General features: G+C 33.2%; 1 protein-coding gene across 1 annotated transcript; it reads left to right on the forward strand.

Annotated features, from left to right (window-relative positions):
* Positions 1-75: 75 nt before the first annotated feature.
* Positions 76-21919, forward strand: LOC141703946 (putative tRNA N6-adenosine threonylcarbamoyltransferase, mitochondrial; the record flags this gene model as incomplete). Its single annotated transcript, XM_074507324.1, has 13 exons — positions 76-216; positions 311-355; positions 9557-9631; positions 9756-9852; positions 9970-10060; positions 11365-11414; positions 19143-19333; positions 19444-19529; positions 20103-20178; positions 20284-20367; positions 20456-20570; positions 21260-21348; positions 21630-21919. Coding segments are annotated over 13 exons (1278 nt in total), but the record flags the coding sequence as incomplete, so codon positions are not given.
* Between the last annotated feature and the right edge of the window lie 1055 nt (positions 21920-22974).

Below are 22974 nucleotides of genomic sequence, written 5' to 3' on the forward strand. Positions count from 1 at the left end.
TGCTTAACCCATCTTCCAAAACCCCTATACACTTTTAAAACCTTTTAAACCCAGACCTCAAAAACCCAATTTTATTCACTCATCTTCTCACCCAAATCATTATCTACTCTATCTGCTCATAAATATGGTGACCCATTATCATATAAACAAACCACAAATCATGATTTGGTTATTCTTGGCATTGAAACTAGTTGTGATGACACTGCTGCCGCTGTTGTAAGCCATTTCTTGGAATTTTGTTGTGTGTGTGAGTTTGGGTTTTTTTGTTTGATTTGTTGTGTGTAAAGATTGTGTCCTTGTGTTTTTATAGGTTCGAAGCAATGGTGATATTCTTAGCCAAGTTGTGTCTTCTCAGGTAATATATGTACAAATGCTCGTTACACCACTTTGGATTGATTTTTGTGTAATTCTCGGGTTTTTGTGTATTTTTTTCCTAGTTAGCCTTTAGGTAATTTTTTTGTGTGAGATGAGGTACTTGTTATGCTTAAGATTCATGATTAACAGCTACAAACTTGTATATATATGTGTAGATATAACTAAGGATAATCAACAATCATGGAGGAACTGAGATCTCCCCATTAGAGATGAAAGGTTTTGAGATTTTATCAGATCTAACTAACTCTCCAGGAGCTAACCAAACAGAATATATAGACAAGACAGAAAACGGTTATGATAAACAGTTTTCTCTATTAAAGTTAACTAGTAAAGCCTACTTATCAAAATGTGATAAGATAGGGGCAATATTCCCCCCCCCCCCAAGTTGAATGTCGAACATTCTAGCTGGAAAGAATCGACCAATGAGCTTGACAACCAAGGCCTTAAGTAAAGATGTCATCCAACTGAGAAGAGCTTAGATTGTAAATTGGAGAGATGAGGTGTGACTGAACCTGTTCCCGAACAAATCAAGAGCGAAATGCTTTGTTTTGGGATGAAAACTAGATATACGACAATGTCAAGAGCAGCTTGATTGTTTGTGTGAATAACAATGGGCAATTGTTGAGAAATATTAAGTTCTGACAGAAACAAAGTAATCCAAGTCAATTCACACGCTGTATCTGTAATAGCACGGAGCTCAACTTCAGCCGTGGAGCGAGAAATAACCTTTTGTTTGCTAGAGTGCCAGGTAATAAGGGAAGAACCAAGCAGTAAGCACATCCCAGTAATGCTTCTGAACATGCCTGTAGAATCCAGACAAGAGCCCCAATCACTGTCACAGAATGCAGACAAAATAAGACTGGAATTAACGAAATAAAAGATACCCCGAAAAGGTGTAGCTTTTAAGTAACGGAGAACCCGTTGGACAACCTGCATATGTGGAACACGAGGCTTCTGTAAGAATTGGCTTAAGTGGTGGCTTAAGTGGTGAACAACAAACGCAATGTCTGGTCTCGTGACCGTGAGATAGAGAAGTTTTCCAACAAATTTCCTGTACGGAGTAGGATCATCTAACAATTCACCGTTCACCGTCATGAGGAGAAAGCTTGACATGGTGTCAATAGGAGAGAGAGGTTTGCAATCCTCGAGGCCTGCTTCGACTAGCATATCATACACAAATTTGTGTTGATGAATATACAGCCCCTCAGTAGTGCGATGTAATTCCAAACCCAGATAATACTTTGCTAAGCCTAGGTCTTTAATAGTGAAGGAGGAGTGCAGAACAATTTTGACATGTGTAATAAACTCAGAATCTGTCCCAGTTAATAAAATGTCATCGACATAAACTAGAGCAACAAACAAACTACCACTTTTATAAGTGAAAAGTGAATAATTTGCAACAGTTTGCACAAAACCAAGACCCAATAAAACTGAAGCTAATTTTTGAACCAAACACGAGAGGCCTGTTTGAGCCCGTAAATGGACTTATTCAATCGAGAGACTGCATTTTGTACCATGTAAAGGGCGCCCCTTTGGAATTTCCATGTAAACTTCCTCCACTAAATCTCCGTGGAGGAAGGCATTATTAATATCCAACTGGTGAAAATCCCAGCCTTTAACGGTAACTAAAGCCAAGAATGTACGAACCGTAGGGGTGTTTAACCGAATGGGATAACCGAAAAAATTTCCGTTCGGTTAACCAAATTATAAAATTCGGTTCGGTTTTCGGTAGTAAAATTTCAGGAATTCGGTTTTTCGGTAATTCGGTTTTTACCTTGGTTAACCGATAACCGAATACAACAACCAAAGTTTTATATAATATATAATATACAATATTAATAATACTGTGTCTGTAAGTCTGTAACTAATATACTTATATTATTAATATCTATAGTACTTCTCCAGTTCTCCCAAACCAGACCCCAAACCAGACCCAGACCCAGTTCCCAATTTCCCATCTCCATTCAAAAATCCATTGATTCAAAACGACCCAGTTCCCAATTTCCCATCTCCATTCAAAAATCCATCGATTCAAAACAGATTCCACTCCAGAGTCCATCGATTAGGTCCACTCCAGAGTGACAGAGTCCATCGATTCAGAGATTTTTCCAAGGTATTCGATTTTGATTTTTGTAAATTGATAATCATTTTCATTCCATTTCCATACGATTTTGTGATGTTAGTTCGATTTTGTGATGTTAATTCAAAAAGAAACATAAAAAGTTGTGAAGACTGAAGCATATGAAATATCAAATATATATATATAATAGATATACGTGGCTGCTCTTAATACCGTGGTTTCTGTACAGGGAGAGGGAGGAGAGTTATTATTCACCTCATTTTTTTGATTTTGAATTGTTGCATATGTATACAAAAATTATAATTTACAATTTGTTGAATTTGTGAATTGTGCATTTTATATTATCAAATGCTTGTAGGCTGTAAACTTAAATGTATTGGCCTGTAACTTCAATATTTTAAATTCTAATTGTAAACTTAATACGATTGTAAACTTAAGCATATTTTGTTAAATTTCGGTTTCTATTTTCGGTTTCCGGTAATAACCGAAATGGTTATTTCGGTTTCGGTTAAAACCGAATACATTTCGGTTCGGTTTTTGGTAGCATTTTTTCCGGTTTCGGTTAACCGAAAAAAAATTCGGTTCGGTTCGGTTTTAACCGAATGCACAACCCTAGTCACACAACTAATCCATTATACACAACAATACCCCCAAGCTATAAATCTCACTTTCTGCGATTCAACTGGCAAAAGTTTAAAAAGTTGTCCAACTAGACTCCACAACACTTGATCAACCCTTCAGATTCAGTATTTCACAGAAATCTGACCGGTTACTCACACAGACAATCTATCAAACACTACTATGCACCAGTTAAACACTGCACAACAATTCTCCAAGTCAATTAATCAAACACTTGTAGTGCTTGAATAACAACACAATTCAATAAGCACAATTCCTCAGGACTTAGCTATTCACAAACAATTACTGGAACACCATGACAACTAGTAACAACACACACAACAGAGACAATTCTCCAGAGTTCAACAAAGACAATTCTTCAGAATTTTCTGCTTCAATTTACTGAGTTAACTCCTCAGTGTCAATTGTCTCTGTTGAACTCTGGAGAATTGTCTCTGTTATGTTGTGTTGTTACTAGTTGTCACGGTGTTTCAGTTATTGTTTGTGAGTAGCTTAAGTCCTGAGAAATTGTGCTTATTGAATTGTGTTGTTATTCAAGCACTACAGGTGTTTGATTATTGACTTGGAGAATTGTTGTAGAGTGTTTAACTGGTGCATAGTATTGTTTGATAGATTGTTCGTGTGAGTAACCGGTCAGATTTCTGTGAAATACTGAATCTGAAGGGTTGATCAGTTGTTGTCAAGTCTAAATTGTTGGACAACTGTTGAAACTATTGCCAAGTTGACTCACAGAAAGTGAGATTTATAGCTTGGGGGTATTGCTGTGTAGAACGGATTAGTTGTGGTGACTACGGCTATGCATTCGGTTAAAACCAAACCGAATTTTTTTTCGATTAACCGAAACCGAAATAAGGGAAAAAATGCTACCGAACCGAAATGTATTTGGTTTAACCGAAATCGAAATAACCATTTCGGTTATTACCGGAAACCGAAAATAGAAACCGAAATTTAAGAAAATATGTTATAATTGCAAAAAACTCAGACAATGTTTTAAGTTTACAATTAGTATTAAGTTTAAAATTGAATTTACAGGCCAATACATTTAAGATTAAAGCCTACCAGCATTGATAATATAAAATGCACAATTCACAAATTCAACAAATTATAATTTCTGTATACATATGCAACAATTCAAAATCAAAAAAATAGGTGAATAATAACTCTCCTCCCTCTCCCTGTACAGAAACCACTGTATTAAGAGCAGCCACGTATATATATTTGTTATTTCATATGCTTCAGTCTTCACCACTTTTTCTGTTTTTGTTTGAATTAACACAATCGATTAACATCAAATCGTATGGAAATGGAATGAAAATGATTATCAATTTACAAAAATCAAAATCAAATACCTTGAAAAAATCTCTGAATCGATGGATTCTGTCACTCTGGAGTGGGCCTCTGAATCGATGGACTCTGGAGTGGAATCTGTTTTGAATCGAAATGGGAAATTGGGAACTGGGCCTGGGTTTGATTTGGGAGAACTGGAGAAGTACTATTGTAATAATAATAATATATGTATATTAGTTACAGAATTACAAACACGGTATTATTAATATTGTATATTTATATTATATAAAATTTCGGTTGTTGTATTCGGTTAACCACGGTAAAAAAACGAATTATCGAAAAACAGAATTCCTGAAATTTTACTGCAGAAAACGAACCGAATTTTATAATTTGGTAAACCGAACTGAAATTTTTTCGGTTATTCGGTTCGGTTTTCGGTTAACCGAACCGAATGCACACCCCTAGTGGTGACTGAATGAGTAGAATTTTAGTGTGCTTAGAAGCTGGCTGGATTGAAACTCTTGGAGTTTAGGATAGGGGTGGCTGTTGGTACAGAATGAAGGAGGAAAATGAGGAATCCTATAATGCACTCTTGCAGGTGGTCCAAAAACAGTGTGTGCTACAAGGAGAAGTCAAACAAGAGATTTCATGAGTTGGAGGAATTAATTGAACTGGTTACTCAGAAGATGGAAAGATTAAAAGAGATGAAAGCTAAGAAGAAATGAGAAGCTAGATTTGTGAATCATGTTGTTATATCTAGCTCACCAGGAAATAATCTACTCAAACTATTAGACCATCTCAATTTAAATTCTCCAAAGTTTGATGAACTGCCAGGTGAAGAGAAAGAGGATTGGCACTCTGAAGAATCATTTGTATAGCTTTGGGACTGGAGGATTTCTTTCAGCCTAAACAGAGTTTTAAAAAAACAATTCTATTGGTGCTAAGATGTTGGAGTGCACACCTGATTTCACAGAGGAAATCTAATGACAAAGAAGATCTAGATGTGACAATGAAGTCAGGGCCAGAGTTTCAAATGCCAACAGAATTGATGCATCTACAAAACTGAGAAAAGTATCTTCATTGTTTCCTACAAGCAGAGACATTGTTGAGACTTTCGATAGCAAAAGACTTGTCAAAAAAATTTTAACAGCTGAATTTTCTTATGATTAGGGTATGAGGTCTAGCAATTCTTGTAGGGACAAGGTGCTTATCTTTGATCCTGGTGGTCTGGTGCAAAACCTGCAGTCAGAAGCTGTTAAAAACAAGTTCAAAGATAAATTTAGGAGTGAGGTGACACTGGAAGAAGCTCTAGTGAAAAGTTCAGTTAGTGCACAATTTAGGCCTTGGGAAGATAGTAGTTTGAATTTCCAGTCAATAGAGCTTGTAAAGGGACCTTCTCAGTGGCAAAGGAAAGTGTTCATCATTGGGACTGTGAATTCAGCTACACTACAATGCCAGAGTACTCAAAAAGTGATTGATCAGTTTGATAATTGTTAATGAGATAAATCAAAATATGTTTTTTCTGGGGAAACTGAGATGATTGTAATACCATACCTGTGCACTGTGCTGGAACCAGGCAGCCTTGAAAATACAAGGAGACTTGAAGATTATGATATTTCTAGGAAAAGGGTTTTAATGACCATCTTTGATCCAGGAGGGTATATAATTGGTGCCTGCTATGTTCAAATTATTTGTGCTACAGCTGTAATTCTGCATTCAGCGACTATTGCAAGTGGTGAAAAGCAACTGCAAATGCATGATCCACCATGAGGATATGGTGGCATTTAAGGAGGGAGGAATGTCAGGATTGACATATATTAGTATTAGTTTGGGATATTAAGTAGTTCGTAGTGAGTATTGAGGCAATTATGTCTTTTAAGAAGTAGTTAGTTACAAGCTAGTAGAGTCTATAAATAGATCTATCAGTTGTAATATCAGATTATGAATTGATATATGAAAATGGAATCTCATTCCAGCACTCTCTCTCTATAAGTGCTTTCTCTCTCTAAAATTCTGGCTTGTTCTACAAGCATTCTCTTCTCATCGTAAATCTAATCTGATCTGATCTGATCTCTTCTGTTTCTCATCTTATTTCTTCTGTTTCTCACCTACATTTCTGCTTAATCTCTACTGTTTCATTGCTATTTAGCTGTTATCTTACTTGTTAATTCAGAAAATACCAAAAATAGACACAAATTAGGTCAGAATCTCACTTGATCCTGACAGAAACATGTTGCTTAGTAGGCAAAAGAATAGTCCAGATAGCACGAGAAAAATCATCAACGATAGTTATGAAATAACGACAACCATTATAAGTGGGTGTCCTATACGGGCCCCAAACGTCACAATGTATTAGTTCAAAAGGACTAGAAGCATTCGATAAACTTGAAGAAAACGGAAGCTTACATTGTTTTGCTAATGGATAAGTAGTAGAGGACTCAACAAATTTAGTACTTGAACAATGGGAATCAATTACATGAGTTTTGAACAAAATATTAGCAGGGACATGTTTGTGCCAAAGAGAATACGACGAAGTAGAAGCAATGAGGGCTGAAATAGCATTGGTATTGCAGAGTTGGTAGAGACCCTACTGAGATTATCAAGAACCAATGCCTTCGTCCGGTATTGGTCTAGCAAATAACACGTGCTGGATGTAAAATGAATGGTGGAAGCCAATTGAGAGGACAATTTATGGACTGATAACAGATTAAAAGTGAAATAAGGGACTAATAAAACTTCATGGATAAGAACAGAGTTGGGATGAAGGAAAACAGAACCAATATGAGTAACAAGAGCACTCTCCCCATTAGGAAATTTAACAGTTAGTGGTGTGACTAAGAAGTAACATCTTGCATAAAATCAATGTTGCAGCACATGTGGTTCATGGCCCTGGTGTCTAAAACCCTTATGTTATGTGAAAATTGTGCAGAAGATAATAAGGAATAAGCAGTACCTGCCAAGTGTGTAGCAAGGCTGAAAGAGTTGGAGATGGAGTGGAGAATGGAGGTGGAGTGTTGAGACATTTCATAACGGAATGCAGCTGAGTTTGAAGTTCTTCTATCCTGGTAGTAAGAAGCAGAGTGAGAGACGGGAACTGCATCTGCACTAGAGTGTGACTGAGAAACCTGAAGAGCAGCAGGCTTTGAAGGTTTTTGCTGAAATCTGGAATGTTGAGGTCTGCGTTTTCCTTTGTTATTAGGATGAGCCGGATGGTCAAGAGGATAGCCTATGAGTTTGTAGCATTTTTCCTTAGTGTGATCCTTCATATGGCAATGAGCACATTCTTGAACACGAGCAGGGGATTTGTCACTAAACTTGTTAGGAATATAAGGAGAGGGACTGTGACTTGATGAAACAGAGGGCATATTAACCATCATAGCAATGGGTGAAGAAGTAAAACCATGGTTTTGTCTCTGTTTTCCTCTTGTTTAATAAGCATGAAAGCTTGATTAACACTAGGCCAAGGAGACATACGAGAAGTTGGCTTCGAGCAGCAGTATAGCTTGAATGAAGTCCCATTAAAAACTGTATGAGACGAGTTTTTTCCATCCGTGATTCCCACTTTTTATTGGAAGTACAGGTGCACTGAATGGCAGGTGATAAGGCTCGAAGCTCATCCCAGAAGCCTTTAAGCTCGTGGAAATAGAATTCCACAGAAACATCCCTTGTTCATGTTTAAACAAAGCACGTTGAGTTTCGTAGAATTTATGACCACTAACTGCTGAAAATCTTTCACTCAACTCATTCCATACTATTGCAGCATTGTCCATGTAATTCATACTGTTACTAATGTCATCACTGACAATATTCAAGATCCATGTAATGGCCATGTCGTTGACTCGACGCCAATGAGCATAAAGAGAGAAAACACTAGGAGCCACAAACTCACCAGTATCAATTACCAACTTATTTTTGGCAGATAAAGCAATCTGCATAGACCTTTTCCAGGATGCATAATTCTCAGATCCTGTGAGTTTCTTAGAGATCAAAACCATTCCAGGTTGATCGTTATTATGCAAAAACAACGGATGTGCATTATTATCAATAGATGTGGAAGATGAGTGTTGGCGTTTGTGTTTGAAGGAGGTGTGTTTGTGTATCTGTTTGAAGGAGGTGTGGTTGTATTCATTGTGTCAGATTGTAAAACAACTCGAGCTAAGTGCGATTAAGAGGTGAAGACGTAGATGACATTCAACGAACGCGAAAAGCAACACGATCTCAAACAACAAGATGAATATGATCATATCAAGCGGAAACGATTACAAAACTCAAACAGAAACGATTACGAAATTGATGCAATCGAGATATAACTCAATTAAGCACAAAGCAACGTCGCTATATCAGCGATTCATCAAAATTCAACAAAAAACGTGAACTACCAGAAACAAGAAACGATAAATTGAGATGAAGCAGGAATACGATCAAACAGTTTGTAGGCGAAATGAAAAACTCACAAAGCACCAACCGATATGTCTAAGAGATGAAGATGACGCAGAGAAAAAAATTGTCGAGATGATTGCGGAAGAGAAAAGCTCTGATACCATCTTAAGATTCATGATTAACAGCTACAAACTTGTATATATGTGTAGATGTAACTAAGGATAATCAACAATCATGGAGGAACTGAGATCTCCATTAGATACGAAAGGTTTTGAGATTTTTACAGATCTAACTAACTCTCCAGAAGCTAAGCAAACAGAATATATAGACAAGACAGAAAACGGTTATGATAAGCAGTTCTCTCTATCAAAGTTAACTAGTAAAGCTACTTATCAAAATGTGATAAGATAGGGGCAATAGTTATAAGCACAAATGAGTGTCAACTTGATAATTCTTCTGAAATTGTACGAAAGTAATGAATCAATGACCCAGGGGGAACTTGAAGATGGTCGGTTCTTCTTTGAAAATTTTACAAATAGCTTGCTTTACTTTGTACATGAACACACAGGGATGGCCCTTAGTTGATGAATGCATTTCTTTCTGCCTACTTTTATTTTTCGGTGTATTTGATTCTTTGTTGATGGAAAAAAATATCTTGGTAAATATCTCTTATGCCTCCAATATCTCCGACGGCATAATTTCCTTAGTCAGTGTTATAATTACAAAGAAGAGAAGAACCTTTTTAACGTCTTCTGGTTTTTATTATTGTGTGACTAACACTACACTTAAATCAAGGGAGATTTGCTTGCTAAATATGGAGGAGTTTCTCCTAAAATGGCAGAAGAAGCACATTCACAAGTGATTGACCAGGTATTGTAGCTACATTGTGTTGATTATCTTTACTTTATTAAAGGTGCTTCTATGCCATCTCAAACACCTTCCATCTCTCAAATCCTTCACGAATATGTTCATATTTTCTGTTTGCTGTCTACAGGTGGTTCAGGAAGCACTCGATAAAGCTAAATTGATTGAGTCAGATCTTTCTGCAGTTGCTGTTACTATTGGCCCTGGTTTAAGTCTATGTCTACGTGGTAATTGATTTCTATGCTGGTTCTTAGCAGTTACAATTTTATTTAGTTACTAGATGATATTTTTTGGGAACACGAGGCTTCTCTTAAACAGATATATCGTTTCATGTATACATGTAGTTGGAGTGCAGAAAGCTCGGAAACTTGCTGCTAGTTATAGCCTTCCTATTGTCAATGTCCATCATATGGAAGCCCATGCTTTGGTAGCTCGGTATGACATCTTGAAATTCAATAATCTAAAGAAATTAATTTTATACTTTATGTCAATTTTAGTTAATTGTTATTTTATACAATCTCATTCAAATTTGCCGTGACAGTCTCTTGATATTTTCACAAGTTTTTACTGCGGTTAATAACTTATATCAGTCATAGTTCCAAAACCTTGTTGAACCAACTTCTCAAATATTTGTTTTGAAGCATAATGTAATTAACAATCTCAACTTTCACTTTCAACTTTCGGTCTTTTTAATTATTCTTCTCGCAGTTATTTTGTTTCTAAAATAGACAATTGCCTGAAATAGTTACATATTTTCTTTCTCTCGGTCATGCTGTCACAGTCCCACTTAATTGTTTATATTTTGTCTTCGTTAACAATAGAGTATTCAGATGCTTTTACCTAAAAGAGTTTTTCTTAGCACATATGATCCATTTAAAATGTCTAGAAAATCAACATGCATTTAGACTAAGATTACATCCAGACAGGGGGTCAACAGTGGATCTATCATAAAATTGATATGTTTTTTTGCTTCCTCACTAAGACAAGCGTAATTATTTTAAATTTTAAATGATTTTTCTAAGAATTAAATGGGCGGGCAAGGTATACTTGTATGATTTTGTGGAAAAATCGCTGAATACTTGTTGAAATGATGTATATGAAGATGGTAATAGAAGTAGATATTGAAATAAAGACTAAACTCTGAAATATTCTATGGTTTTTGACAGGGCGATCACCTAATTTCGTCGTTTATAAACCAATGTCTTTTTTAATCTTTGTAACAAAAAAATCTTTTGTCGGAAGTAAGAGGATACATGAAATCATGAATAATTAGAAGCTTGATATATGGAAACAATGCTAAAGTCATTTTTTTCTAACTTTCAATTCAATTTTATATCCAAACCCCCTTATGCACTCATCTGGTAACCAAAAGAGATGCAAGATTGAAATCCTTTCACTCCAATAATGGATCGTGGATCAAACATTTCCTTCTATCCTTGAGACACAAGGTATATATCAACGAAAGAGCACCAGTATTTTCAAGGCTTCCGCATGCTCCTGTCTGTCTGATAAAGTCCATAAAGATATGATAAGTAGCTACCCTCTGCAAGTTGACCCAGTAACGAGCACACCCAATCATCTTACAGTTTTATCAACGTGAAATGGAATGACACCCATATTGTGGGATTCAAAATTATGTGCTATATTTTGTGAACAAGACAAGTTATATGTAATTAGATATGCATACACATGCACATAAATTCCTTCTTACCTTACCTTCTCATATTCATTCTATTTAGGTTAACTGAAAGGGAGGTGCAATTTCCGTTTATAGCCCTTCTTATATCAGGTAAGAACCTTAAAATTGATGTTTTTACATCAGCATTATATATGTCAGTATGTTTATGTGCCTTCAATTGCTTGTGGAGATTCGTAAAACTCATAATTGATTTCAATAGTGTTGGGGAATGTGGAGCTCTACTTTTGGAGCACTAGTTCTTTATTTTAATATAAAGTACTTGCCTTATTTCCCCCAAAGATTTCACTACTAAAGATGGTTATATACTATGGAAGTCAGGTTCGTATCTAATCCTTGCGAGCTATTGGTTTGTGCAAACTATGATAATTTGGTTGATTGGTTAACATCTTCCTAAAAGTTTTTAGCATCTTCCAAAAAAATTTAAACATATATAATTTATTAAAAACTTAATCCATGTATCAAACACAACTATCAACTCTTTCCATAATAGTTAATCTATACTACTTACACTCAACTTCTTCCTAAACTCTTTTATTTGGAGTCAAACTCTTCCAAATTTATTTAAGCCAATGATACAAGGAAACGGGAATGTGGCCACGAATTGCGACCCAGTTCGTTCGTCCTCGATCCCGGAACAATCGCGAGCGGAAATGTTGCGGGTCGTGACCTGAAACGCCGGTAGTGATGAACCATAAGAACCCACGTTGTTCTTGACTTTCTTCTTTCTTTCAGATCGATGAAAGGAATCGATTGTTTTCTCTGTGGTTTTCTTGGAGAGTTTTAATGGGGTTTGCAGAAGTAAGAAGAAAGAAGAACGGTTAGAGAGGGAAGGAAGAAAGACATGCACCCCCAAAAATATAAAAAGAGATCTCTTTTTGGATTAATGTATCCAGACATTTTGTTACATCCATTTTTCGATAATTGTGCCTAATTAAAAGGAGGCCAGTTGTTAATTTGTTAAACAAGTCAAACTGAATTCCCACTTACTAAAATTCGTACAATTGTGCTTTTATTAATGAAAGTACTTTTCATCTTAGTTGCTCCAGTTTTATCATCAAAATAATGTAATAATAAATTTACAAATTTTGTAGTATTGGAAAAACATTTAAACATTACAACTGAAAAGTGTGTAATATGTTGAATTATATAAATAAATATGGTGCGTCGTACCCATACGTTCCCTCGTACCCCGATGTTCCATAGTACCCGTACGTTCCCTCGCATCGAAATCACTCAAGACCGCCATGTATCCGTTTCCGTACCACATTTCGTATCGAACCCCGTCTTATGTAACACTGATTTAACTATGGGTGTTCATGGGTCGAGTTGGCCAGGTTGGAGGCGTTTTTACGACCTAACCCAATTAAATCGGTTTGGAATTTTTCGACCCAACGCGTAAAATTAAAATCGTAACACAACCTACCCTTGTATATATCGTTTGGGTCGGGTTGGGCTGGTTGAACGGATTGAATGATATATAAAAAAAGTTTCAATACTATATATAATTGCTAATTTTGAATAGTAGAACTTACGATTATAGTACTATTCTTTAAATATGATTTGATTGAAAATTTTAGTTATGTATATCATATCATAAATCATATACACATACACGAAATTTAACTATAAATGAAAATATTTGTAGTGTATAATGTACAATTACATATAATATATAGATTATATTTAAATTATCGAACGAGACTTAAGTTAAATCGGGTTGGGTTGAGTTGGGTTGGATGAAAAAATCTTGAACCCGTACCCAACCCGTTTAATGCGGTTTGAATTTTTTTTAACCCAACCATGGATCGGGTTTTTCTTAAATGGTTTAATCGGCCTAAAAGAGGGTTGGGTTGGGTCTGTTTGATTGGGTTAACGAACCCATGAACACCCTAGATTTAACAATCAATATATTTAAAGATGAATAGGAAAACAAACCAAAAATAAATAAAAAATAAATAAAAAGCAGTATTTCCTTATTGATTGCAAAACCAGAATAAATCCTACTTTAAAAAATAGATAAAATAGGTTGTAAAATTAAGATTTTATAAATATCATAGTTGATTAATATATAACAAATGCTATTGCATTAAATAGACATAAATATACAGAATTCCATTATCATTAAAATTTTATATCACCATCGCAAATTAATACTACAAATTATTATAGAATTATGATACTAAAATTATCATAATTAACACATAATTAAAATACTATTGCATTGCATATGTATGTATGTATATATATATACACATCATGTTCCTTGTAGCACCCTTAGCCAAAGAACTATAAGAACTGTCTCAACTATCTTATCTAAGATTTTGCGACAAAATTCACATTATTCCGTAGTTTTATATTCTTTAGCTGAACTTTGTATTTTGTATTGAATTTATGAGATAATTTAACAATTGATTTCAGAGAGTCTATTCAATATTTAGGGTACTGCAACAATTTTTTTTTTTTAGTATTGGTTAGGGTCCGACAATATTATTTGCTTTATTTTGTATATTAATGTGCTATTTAAGTAGAGTTCATATGTAGAACATAACATTCTGCAACAGAATTCATTGAATTCACTTTGTTATGAAATATTTTTGTGCTATTTATGTATAGTTCAGGTGTAGAACTTTGCATTATATGTAGTATTAACTAGGGTTCTATAGCAGAATTGCACATGCAAAATGTCGTGTTTATGCATTATATTTATTGAAAACATTTCTAAGCAGACACAACAAGTATGTATCTCGGTTTAGATCCGGAAAGTCTAATTAAAATTTAGTGTTTTATTGTAGAATTTGCCTTACATTGTAATGGTTCTAGGGTTCTATTTTAAGTGTGTGTGTATATATATATAGGACAACTTTAATAAAAACCAATTTTAGAATAGAAACTAGAAACTAATTAATTTTTTTTCTAAATTACTTCGAAAATAATAAATATGGTATGCAAATCGATCGTTGAAAGATCGGGAAAAATACAGTGAAGTCTGATTTCGAAAAATAATTACCGATTGACGATAAAAACCAAATAGTTTCTAGTTTTTATATTAAGTTTGGTTTCTATTTAATCATTTGCATTTATTATATATATATTGTCCAACCTAAAATTAAATTCAAATTAAAGATAATTCTTACATTATTGATTCGTGTTAAAATAAAATTAAAGTTTACCTAATTCATTGGTGGATATAACGTAGACTTATAAGAGTGGGATATTGGGATCCGACCCCAATAGCCGAAATATTAAGGTCAATAGTAGATCTGTGTGTACAATGTTTGAATTTAATTTATATAACAATATATAATATATATTATATATGTCCAACCTTCCAAAGAGAACCCTCTTATTTTATAAGATCTGTGGAGAACCCTTTGATTTTATTATAGATTCTCATCAGAAATTGTAGAGTTTTATTTTAGAAATGTTAAATTCGATGATAATGTAGATAATAATTATATTTGAATATTATAAAAATTTTAACACTTAAATTTGAAAAAAAAAATTGATGTTACATTTTGATTCTACTGTTGAATAATTTTGAACTGTGATTCCACCACAAAACCACTGCGAACTACTTCATTAATTTTCAATAATTGATTAAATAAAAAATTGTACAACTTTGTTTCTTGATTTAATAATTAAAATTTGTAAATATATATGATAAAAAATGAAATAAATGTGTATTTTATATTTTTAAATAATGGTTCTCTATTAGAATACAAATTACCAACCAGAGGGCAATTAGTGATTGTTATAGGTATATTAGTGATTCTAAAATAATCCACTATATATATTTATGAAGGTGACACTAATCATTTACTGATCACTATATGTAATTTAGTGATTCTTAGTAACTGAATGATTATTTTTGTGAAATTCATTGATCGCCTCTAAATTGTAAATATATAATTTATTTTATATTTAGTGATTTTCAGTACGTAAATTAGTGATTTACAGGTTTGTAGTTTGTAATTTAATTTATTTTTAATAAGAGTAAGACTATATATATACACACACACTATACTATAATAACCAAAATATGGTGTAATTTGGTTCAACGGTTATTCCCTATTTTGGTTATTAAAAAATATAAATAAATAATGTTATACATATGCTAATCTACTAAATTACTAAAAAAAACTTGATATAGTCTCTTTATCCCGCTAAATTACGATCAAAGCCTCTGAGTAGACTACGACCACAGTTCTTCCTTATTTTTTTTAATATTTTTTTATAAATCTCTGATTATTATATTTATATAAATATATTAAAGTTATTATATGACTGGATAAACAAAATTTAAAATTTACTTAAATATAAACGAAACCGTGCATCGCACGGGATTTAAGCCAGTATATATATATATATAGATATATAGATGATCAAACAGAAACAACCCTTAAAATGAAAACTAGAAACTAACCTAAGTCTTTGGATCAATCTAATCTAATGCCCCCCGATGATCATATTGTATACCATATGTGCTATATTTTGAGACGATTTAAATGTTTTTTTATTTTAGTTTCCGGTTTTTATATAAGGGGGTGTCTAGTGGAATAAGACCATATATATAGAGAGAGAATGATTCTTACTCAAATACAACTAATTTAAAATACAACCTCTGCACCACACCCAATTTAAATACACCCTCTCACACACAACTCCACCTAATTCCCTCCATTTTTAATTGAATTTTTCCCGTCAATTGGTGAACTATTTTAAAATATAACTTCACCATATTTTCTACATCCTCCAACAGTATAAATACCATATTTGATATATTTCGGCGATAAATCACTATTTATGCCTATGAGCATCACTAAAATCTATTGAGCTCTGGAATAATCCTGATTTCGGCTTGGTGATTCGAGTAAGCTTAAATATTGATTTATCATCGGAATATAGCAAATATGCTATGCAAATTGATTATTAGGAGATGGAGAAAAATACGGTGAAATTATATTTAAAAAAGTTAATCGAATAAAGGGAAACAAATTAAAAACGAAGGGAGAAATATATACATGAATATATAGTGCACATGGAGGAGAGAGAAAAGGGTTAAATGTGTGGTTGTTTTTGGTTTATAGTTTGTATTTTAAATTTAGTTTATTTTTGATCAAAAGCCTATGTATATACAACCTCCGTCCCCTCATTTCTTTATGTTTTTTTCACATGCTTGACACTCGTTTTAAGGCAATGATAAAGTATAGTTCCGGAATTTATTTTTAAAATTTTCATTTTTTATATAAAATTTGAACATTATATTTTATTTAGAAGAAAAAATAAATTAATAAAATTATACAAACTACATTTAATAGGAGCATTAAAGTGCATGTCGAGTCTCAGTCCCCCAATGTAAAGAATTGAGGAGGACGGGGGGAGTATAAATTATGTTTAAAATTTTTATAATTTTTCAAATACATACATATATTTTGTACAAATAGTTTCATTTAAATTGTATGTTTATACCATTTTAGAAATGCGCAAAATATACATTTACATTTACACAAATAAATAAATAAATATAAGTAATGTATGTTTTTTACATATTTATTCAAACAATATATAAAATATAGTAGTACTTTAAAAGAAACGTGCAGGTTATAATATAACTGTACTAATATTTAAACCACTATATAGTTTGAATCATGTCAATAATATAAAATATTTGTGTCATTAATAGTTGATGTTTTTATAATAAGAAGTAAGAGTAAAGTTCTATGAAGACCATTTTATATAGGAGACCTCGGAGACCACGTTCTGCAATTAAAATATTATAAAATATATTATCTTGTGAAGTATGTTTTACGAATATCACTAATTCATTAAAATTGTTGAAAATCCAATGAATTTAATGAGTGGAATTTATGTTCTGCAAATTGTACAAATGTTTTGCAAACTAAACATGTTTCGTAGATTTAAACATTTTGTAATGTTTTACATGTAGTACATATACGATATTCAAGATTTTGAATTGAATAATGATATTTTTGCAAAACGTGATTCACAAAATAATACATTTTTACAATGTTTTTATGCAAGATTTTACTTGCAGAACATAAGTGGTCTCCAACTAAAAGGTGCTCTCCATAGAACTTTACTTTAAAAAGTAAATGTATTATATTAATAAGATAATAATAAATGTTAAAATTAATATTTATATATATTATATTATATTTATCTATATTTATTAAGCGTAAGTGATTTCTTATCCAAAACTTTGGTCATGTACCACCAAAACAATCTCAACAGAAGAATAAGAATAAGAACATAGAATAAGAATAATAACAATCACCATAGAACATAGAATAAGAATCTATTACTTGAAAAATAGACTAGTTAGAAAAAGAAACCAGTCTAATACAATCGTATATAGAATATTATTAAAGGTTCAACCAATTATAAATATAAAGGATTATGACGTTCTGCTACTATTCAAACACCAAAATATGATACAATGATATAACCGTAGGTAGAATATGCTAGATGTTCTACCGTATATAATTGTATAATATATCGCCAAAAAGTAATTAAATTCAACATGCATATATTTCTCAATTTCTGCAAATTTGTTGCAACAATATTGCAACAAACCATTAAAGATAACAAATATTACAACAAAATCAAAGTAACAATATATATGTATTTTAAAAAAAATTTAAAAAAAAAAAATTTAAAATTTTAAAAAATAAAACAAGTGAAATTTAGAAAATCGTGCATCGCACGGGTTATAAGCTGGTATATATATATAGAGAGAGAAAGAGAGTTAAGTTCTATGGAGCTCACTATTTCATTGGAGTACTGGAGTCAGTCACATTTGTTTTGCAAATAATATTACGTAAAACATATTTTGTGAAGCATATTGTCCAAACGTCGCTATTATAATAGAAATCTTGCAAATCCTATAACATTTTATAAGTAGAATATTGCAAAACTGATAGTTTTGCAACGTGAACATGGATGTTCTACAAACTAAGCATGTGCTGCAAAACAATATATATTGCAAGGTTTTACTAGTAAAATATATGGAATCTGCAAGTTTATTATTAAAATAATGATATTTGCATAACATGATACACAAAATAATATGTTCTGCAATGTTTTACGTAATATATTACTTGCTTAACTCATATATATATATATTATATTCTTTTACCCAATTAATAATTAAAAATTAAATAATGAAATAGTTTTTTTTATTCATGTAAGTCTAATTATAACTACAGGTAATTATGAACCTAATAACTCTTAATGCATGATAAAAGTTGCTTGCATTAGTCTTTGACATGTCAGAATATGGCATACAGGATGTACTGGATTTCAACTCCTTATATCTCTATATGATCATGATGCCTTCTGAACTGGCCATAGTTATACCTGTAAACGTTTTCATGCATTCAACAGGAAAGGAAAATGGTTGTAAACAAAGAAATTTCACTTTCTAAATATGTGTCCAAGTAAATGAATATTAGATATTGTTAGTCTTGTGTTTTGCATTGTGTGTAAACAACTCTTGCAATTAGGAATCAATAGTTCTATTCTACTTTTGGCCATCTAGTCATGATCTTACTTTTGTAATTTGTAGAAGTTTAGTTTATCTGACTTAACATAAGCTGATGGATATCATTATCATAACAAAATGTTACTTTTGCTTTATCACCTTTTTGCAACTTTGCAAGTATACTTTTTTGCTTGTCTAAGATTGGAAGATCAAAATTGTCCGTTTTTATTGAGATCTCCACATAACTTATCAAATCAAGGTTCTTTTTCACTTTGACCATCTAGTTATAATTATTTTTTCCTATTGTTTGTTTGTAGGAGGACATAATATCCTAATTCTCGCACGGGAACTTGGTCAATACTTGCAACTAGGGACTACTATTGATGACGCAATTGGCGAGGCATATGACAAGACTGCGAAGTGGCTCGGTCTTGAGTTGAGGAGGAGCGGGGGCTTAGCTATAGAGGAGCTTGCTCGAAAAGGAGATGCAGGATCCATCAAGTTTAAAGTAAGTTCATCTTCGACTGCTACTAACTTTAAGAGTGTTTAAGCTATAGGAATAAAATTGGTGAACAGGGAATTTGCATTATAACTAATGTTGGATATATTGCTGCTCAGGTCCCAATGAAACACCATAAAGATTGCAATTTTTCGTATGCTGGTTTAAAGACTCAAGTGAGACTGGCAATTGAATCAAAGAATATGTAAACTGCCTTTGAAGTTTTTCTATTCTTTTTGTGACTTTTTTTTGTCGTCTATTTCTCTCTATATTTAAATGAACTATGAATTATTGCTATCTACATTGTCGATTTTCTTTGAAAACTGGCTACTTTTGTGCTTTATGGAGGAAAATAATCATCCTCTGAAATACTTGTTTTGTTCTTTCCTTCCATATACTTTTTCCTCTCGCTATCCCTGTTGTGGTTGCTATTTAGGTTTTCCCCCCTAAATGTTTACACTTTGAGCTTTATAAGCGATTATTCCAGCCAGACCATTGTCGAATTAAATTGTGTAGACCATCCTTGAATTAATTGTCTGTTTCTCTTTTGGAGCAAACTGTATAGTATTTTAGGAATCTCGTATTTGTTGGAAAATGCCTTGAACCAGTAATTGGCAGAGAAGTGAAGTTATATAACTTTCAAGCATTATAGTTACGTGATCTATTGCCTGGTATATGTTTTGAATGTTTTAGTTGTCAAACAAACCCTGTCGTAGATTAATTTTTTTTTTTTCTTTCATTATATTCACCTATTCATTTTTAAACGAGTAATATGCAGTGATGCTGAAACTCCCAGTTCCTCCGCTAGTATTGAAGACCAAAGTTCACGAGCTGATATTGCAGCTTCATTTCAGGTGTAGCATCATAATTCGTTTGTCCATCTGTAAATTCAGATTCTATTTCCTTCCATATCTTAATATTTTTTATTTGCTCTTTTGCACTGTAAACTCGTATTGCAGCGAGTTGCCGTATTGCATCTGGAAGAGAAGTGTGGAAGAGCTATTGAATGGGCATTAGAGATGGAACCTTCTATTAAACATTTGGTACTCTTCAACTTTGCTCCAAATAGTAGGTACGCCTCGCAAGTACGCGTCAATTCTTATCACCGATTTTTTGTCTGCTTGTCTAAAGGTGGTCTCAGGTGGTGTGGCATCTAATCAGTACGTCAGGGATCGGTTGGATCAGGTTGCTAAGAAGAAAGGGCTGCAGCTTGTTTGCCCTCCTCCTAGTCTTTGTACTGACAATGGTAATTGCATTTAGATGGTCGGACATTCTCTCCTGCAAGAAAACTTATTAAAGAAGAGATTGTACAAGAACTATGGTGTTGTTTCTTTAATTTGTAGTTTTGATCAACGGAGTTATTAGCTGTCTTCAGACCAGATTGATCTGTCCTCATGAAGAGGTGCAGCTACTATATCGTGGTTTATAGAAAAGGCCACAGGTCCAGTTGGCTTTTGCATCTTTGCTATTTAGTGAACTATGTATTCAAGATTAACAAAACAAACAATTAGTGCGTCAGAATGAGAGAGATAGAGACATAGAGAGAGAGAGATGGGGGGGGGAGGGATTGGTTACACATGAACACAGAATTGGTGTTTGAGAGATGTACTGATACACATAAGTGCACACATGTGGAGTCAAAGAGGCTACAGATGAATAACTTGCTGAGACTCCACTTGATTCATAACGCTTACTGCATTTTTATGTTTTGTTAGAAGTCGAACTTAAAGTGTTCCCTTGATGATAATATTTAAATTTGAATTAGCGCATTTTTAGCTTAACAGAAAAATTGTTTATTAAACTGAAGTTATGGCATCTGTCCACTAGGTCAGTAATACTGTGAAATTAGAAACCGTTTCTGCATTTTTTAGTGAACACCAGTAATTTGGCACACCTTACCTTATATACAATCATGTCTTTGTATCAAATGATCAGGAGTGATGGTGGCTTGGACTGGTATTGAGCACTTTCGTAATGGTAGATTTGATCCTCCCCCGCCTCTGAATGAGCTAGAAGATGCAAGAGTTAGTCTTTTTGCATCTCTCTTTTTGATTATTTATAAATGGAATAGTATCTGATATTTACTTCATTAATTTACTGCCCGGCAACGTAATATTGTTTATTGTAATCTTATATTTATTTGTGAGTCTGCTTCCATTTTATATTATGAGGTTGAAAGATGGAGTATGTTCAGTTCGGAATACATATTTTATTTTGGAAGCAAGATCCATATCAATTTCTTAGGCATCTTTATATTTTCATGGTCTAGCTTTAAATTTTGTTGAACTTTGTCATGTTAATTTAGCTTGATTTGCGGCCAAGGTGGCCACTGGGCGAGGAATATGCTAGAGGGAAAAGTGAGGCTCGGTCATTGAGAACAGCTCGAATGCATCCATCCCTTACATCTATGATCCAGGCATCTCAACGACAAGAACAAACATAGCCTTCAAACATCAGTTTCTATTGGTTTTGCAGTCAACTTCATTCTTTTTGGCTGTTATAGGTATCACGTGTCCTAAGCATAGAGGTCACTTTGTAGAGCTCTGACACACTGATTTATATGTTCTATTGTCATCAGAATGCTAATGTATATCCTTGATCATCAATTCATAATTTTGGATAAGACTTTATTTCAAATAACTCACGCATACTATAGTATCTTAGTACGATCTGCTCTAGCAACTAACAGTCATTTGACCATTTCTTTGGATCATTTTACTTTTGTTGATGTTTAGTTTAGTATAATTGCTGCATACTTGTGGATGCATTCTTTGGTCAAAAGTACCAAAAGAAGAATAAAGGAAAGCAGCAAACTGTTGGAGTAATTTCAGAAATATGATCACATTTTTATTTCTAAAATATTTTCAGGGATTTGTTTTTAAGTAAATCTTTTGTTAAATAAGTCATAGCTGATTTTATGGCTATGTGATTTGGTTGTGTTCCTCGGTCATAGGTAGAATCAAAGATAGCTCCCTGATTGTGTGAATCATTATTTATGTATTTCCCTTAATTGTGTGTTATCTTATTCGTTCTTTTCCTATATATGGAGAGACGATTGAATGAAATAAAATTACTACTTATTCAGCAACAATTGTGTAAGGAGAGTTGAAGAGATAAGTTCCTCTAAGAATAGGGGAATCAATCCATCTATTCCTGATAATAGACCCGTGACGAGATCCATAGCCCGGGACCATAACACATACTCTTTACAAGCTGGAGATAAATTTGAGAATTTTAGACTTTTTTTCCCGACAATCTTTATATATCTATGTAAAGGAGGATCACGCGTGTCTTACGTGTTGCTCCTAGGCCTCCTATTCTTGTATTCTAATTCCTCCAGTTTTCCCAATAATAATTATCGGTGGGTTATTTCATATTTGGCTTTTTGTTTGTTTAATTAATTAATAATTATTCTTTGATTAATAATACATCTTTCTGCATCCCTTAATCTGCAAATTAAAAGCCCTTCAGGTTACAATCCCTCATTTTCCCAGCTGCCACTATATAAATTTTGTCAATGTGCCACTACTCCGCCTTTGTTGGATGTTTGACGAGGCGAACTCATCAAAAAGGTGATATTCTGCTCATTTGTTGATGTATGTTTAGTTGTTCATATATTTCTTCATTCCGGGCCTAATTATGGTTTATCA

Source organism: Apium graveolens, unplaced genomic scaffold (assembly GCF_009905375.1).
Source record: "Apium graveolens cultivar Ventura unplaced genomic scaffold, ASM990537v1 ctg7222, whole genome shotgun sequence".
Classification (NCBI taxonomy): Eukaryota; Viridiplantae; Streptophyta; class Magnoliopsida; order Apiales; family Apiaceae; genus Apium; species Apium graveolens.